Source organism: Miscanthus floridulus, chromosome 9, assembly GCF_019320115.1.
Source record: "Miscanthus floridulus cultivar M001 chromosome 9, ASM1932011v1, whole genome shotgun sequence".
NCBI classification, from domain to species: domain Eukaryota; kingdom Viridiplantae; phylum Streptophyta; class Magnoliopsida; order Poales; family Poaceae; genus Miscanthus; species Miscanthus floridulus.
Genome location: NC_089588.1, coordinates 70,069,176 through 70,072,670, shown reverse-complemented (window position 1 = coordinate 70,072,670; position 3,495 = coordinate 70,069,176). Strand labels below are relative to the sequence as shown.

Sequence of the window (3,495 nt, the reverse complement as noted above, 5' to 3'; positions counted from 1 at the left end):
TCGAGAAGTTTGGTGGCGCATCCATCAGCTCCCTCCTCTCGCACCGTCCCTTGCTCTCTCTTTATGATGGCCGGATTTGGGCGTGTACATGCGACGGCCATGAATGCTCATCCAGAAGAAGCACTTCATGATTACTGCTTCTACAAACAGAGTTAATGGCGTAGGTATAGAAGGGATGACAAGGTAGCACAGCACAGTACGATGGAGTCTTTAAGGCGTGAGGCGCCATCTAGCTAGAGTGCTAAATTCAACCCATGTACCACTTGAACGAACGCTGCCCTGTTTCTTAGCTACTTTTCATTTATGGAACAATATTTTCTTCTCATAATATTTCATCATAAACATCATGCCACTGTCTTCGTCTCCACTCTCCAGCGCTGTTAACCCAGTCGTATCTTCCGAGCCAGGCAGGCTTGTATGGGATCCGGGATGATAAGTGTAAGCGTATCCATCTGCCACAAGGGATCGGAAGGGGTTTTTATTAGAGGCGCCAGGGTCACAGACTGGCAGCAAGATCACACTAGTTACTACACATCAGACGCCAACAGACTTGATGACTGCTAGCACGTACGTAGCCAATAGCCATGGCTCGGCTCCCGGCCGGGTGGCGCGGCGTAATGGCGCGCAGCAGCGGCAGCGGCTGGCCAGCCGGCCGCGCGCGAGAGGCCTTAAATAAATAAAGTAAATGGGGGCAAGGGAGGTGGGAAGAGGGGGTTCGAACCAAGCCCATTTAAGAATACCACTATACTCTAGTGCTCCTTAAATGTTCAGGCTGCCCTGCGCACCCTCGCCTCCCCTGATCCCCTCGCTGTGGCGTTGGATGCAGCTCATTTATGAGGAACCCCCTCCCCCTCCCCTCCTTCCTGCACGATGGCCGGCCTCTATAAATTCATGGGCATCCCACCCAGAGCGGCACAACCCCGGCAACTTGCGCTGTGCAACTCAGTCAGAAGCTGTAGCCCCTCTCTTTCGCCGTAGCTACCGAGTAGCGTAGCGACCACAAACACTCACGGGAGTAGGCAGGCGATGGAGGTGCAGCCGGAGCTCTCGCTGGGGCCGACGTCCCTGCGGTTTGCTGCTATGAAAAGTCCCAGGGGCTCTTCCTCCGACTCGGAGGGCAGCGGCAGCGGCACCGCGGGGAAGAAGAGGAAGCACTTTGCCTGGGAGGAGGCCGTGTCCCATGCCAGCAGCCTGGACCTCCAGTTCGGCGATCCCCTGCCCCTGGACTGGGAGCAGTGCCTCGACCTACACGTACGTGAGCATACAAACACACTTTATTATGTTCCTGGTTGTCTCTGAAATAATTTCCAGTCCACGCAACTAGCTAGGACAGTAGCATGTTTCCGAAATTTGGGATGTTGAATGTCTCTGCATTGCAACGATTTTAGGAAAAGAAAAACAGAGCACTGTCTATGTGGCAATGCTGAGGTGGCAGGAGAAGCGCATCACTATTTTAATTTTACTTGCATGATCCTCGTGATGTTGATGTTTTTACACTCCACAAAACTCGTTTTCTTCCCTTTTGTATGATGACCAACGTCAGTTTCCAATGTTGTTTATGCTTTTGTGGCACGCAGTCTGGGAGGATGTACTACCTGAACAGGAAGACCATGAAGAAGAGCTGGGTTAGGCCGAGTTCCAAGGAGGAGCAGGAGCAGGGCACCCTGAACCTTGAACTCAACATCTCCACGACCCCCTCGTCCACCTTTGGAGGCAAGGCGAGCAGCGCCTACAAGAGCGTCACCTCCGGTGGACACATGGTGGCCGTGCCGTGCGTCAACTGCCACCTCCTCGTCATGCTCTGCAAGTCCTCCCCGGCGTGCCCCAACTGCAAGTTCGTGCAGCCGTTGGTGCCGGCGATGCCGCAGCAGACGCCTCCTCGCCGGCTGGACGCCGCCGTCAAGCCACTGGAGACCTTGAGCCTCCTGCACTAGCTTGCGCCGTGGAATAACGGCAGGCAGGTGACTTTACAAAGGGGGAAACATCAAATGCAAATCGAGTTTTATTCAAACTCAATAGTACTAGTGATGAGATAGAGTTGCTAGATGGATATAAATGTAAGGGTGCTGCGCATGCTACAATATGCAACTGAGACGATCAAGCAGTAATTAAGAAGAAATTAATTTAAGCATCCTCTCTTTTGATCGACATTGATTATAGAAATCTAAGGACGGGCCGTGGTGCTCGGTCGTCCGCACCATTATAAAGGCTTGTCATTAAAAAAAACGATAGTAGTACGATTTGTTATCTGCTGATGTCTGCCTTATTAAGACATAAGGGCGTCAAGGGGGTCTGTCACGATGTCACCTATCTCCTCGATCGAATCATGGCCACCGATAGCACCGCGCAGGGAGAAAAACAAAGATGTCTCGAACCATGGCCACCGATAGCTTAGCACTGCGTAGGAAAAAAAAACAAAGGTCGATGATTCAGTGTGTTTCATGGCTAACGAGTCAACGTGACTGATGAGATAGGACTCTCTTCCTCAACGTGCGTGTGCGGCTAACCTTCCTGCCGCCCACGCCCACACCCACACCCACACCCGCCCGTCTCGCCCCAGTATCTTCACTGTTCATCCTCTTCCTCCCGACCCTCCCCACCACCACCTCTGGCCACTGCCCTCTGAGCCGCCCACCAATCACCCCTGTCCACCGGTTGTCCCCCACCGCGCCTTGCGCCCTCGAACCGTCACCGCCGCCGGGCCGGCAACCGCCCCGGCCGGCAATCAATCTAGGGCCGAAGGAGAATTGAAGGTTCTCGAAGCTCCGCTACCGGCGATCCTAACCCTAACAGCCGCCGCCCCATTGGCGCCGGCCTCGACCATTGCCTGCAGCCGGCGGCGAGGACACCGCCGCACCGCTCCGCCCGCCCCCGCAACCCCTGCCCTCCCTAACGAAGATCGGATAAGAATTTGGGATGAGATGACGGTATACAACACGATGACACATTACACGCCAACAGGCACAACGTGTCACCTCAGAGAGGTCTGTGGTCACAGCGACCGGCTATTATGGATCCATCCAAGAAGCAGGTGGCTGCTCAGTTTGTTTGGTATGCACCTAAATTTGATCACCCGGAAGTTGGCTCAAACTTGAAAAGGAAATGAATTTCTAAACCAACAGAAACTACATTTCACAAAATTTGGCATGATTCGATCATAATTGGCATGAGGGAGTGGACACCATGCCAACTCATGTCAAGTTTGGTGGTTTCACTTGCCAGTCCATGCAGGTTCTTCCGAACCACGCAAGCAAGAGAGCACTCCAGTACATTCTGGATCCTGCACAAGAGAAAAGCACAGCAATTAATGCATTCAATGTTGGAAAATGGATTTGCTTAGCCCAAAGAAATTAATGCCTTTATAGCGTGTTAATTGTCTGTTGCTCAATATAAATGGTCCAAGTCAACAAAGAAGTGTCATTTCCATGTAAAACTGCCTGGTTTTGTGCATTGACAGTCCGACATGTGTACATGGCCAGTGTCCGCGACACAACA

General features: G+C 52.7%; 1 protein-coding gene across 1 annotated transcript; it reads left to right on the top strand.

Annotated features, from left to right (window-relative positions):
* Positions 1-936: 936 nt before the first annotated feature.
* Positions 937-2,128, top strand: LOC136482111 (protein CURLY FLAG LEAF 1-like). Its single transcript, XM_066479358.1, has 2 exons — positions 937-1,251; positions 1,578-2,128. Exons 1-2 carry the CDS (start codon positions 1,027-1,029, stop codon positions 1,932-1,934), a joined length of 582 nt encoding a protein of 193 aa, XP_066335455.1. The 5' UTR covers positions 937-1,026; the 3' UTR covers positions 1,935-2,128.
* The last annotated feature ends 1,367 nt before the right edge of the window (positions 2,129-3,495 follow it).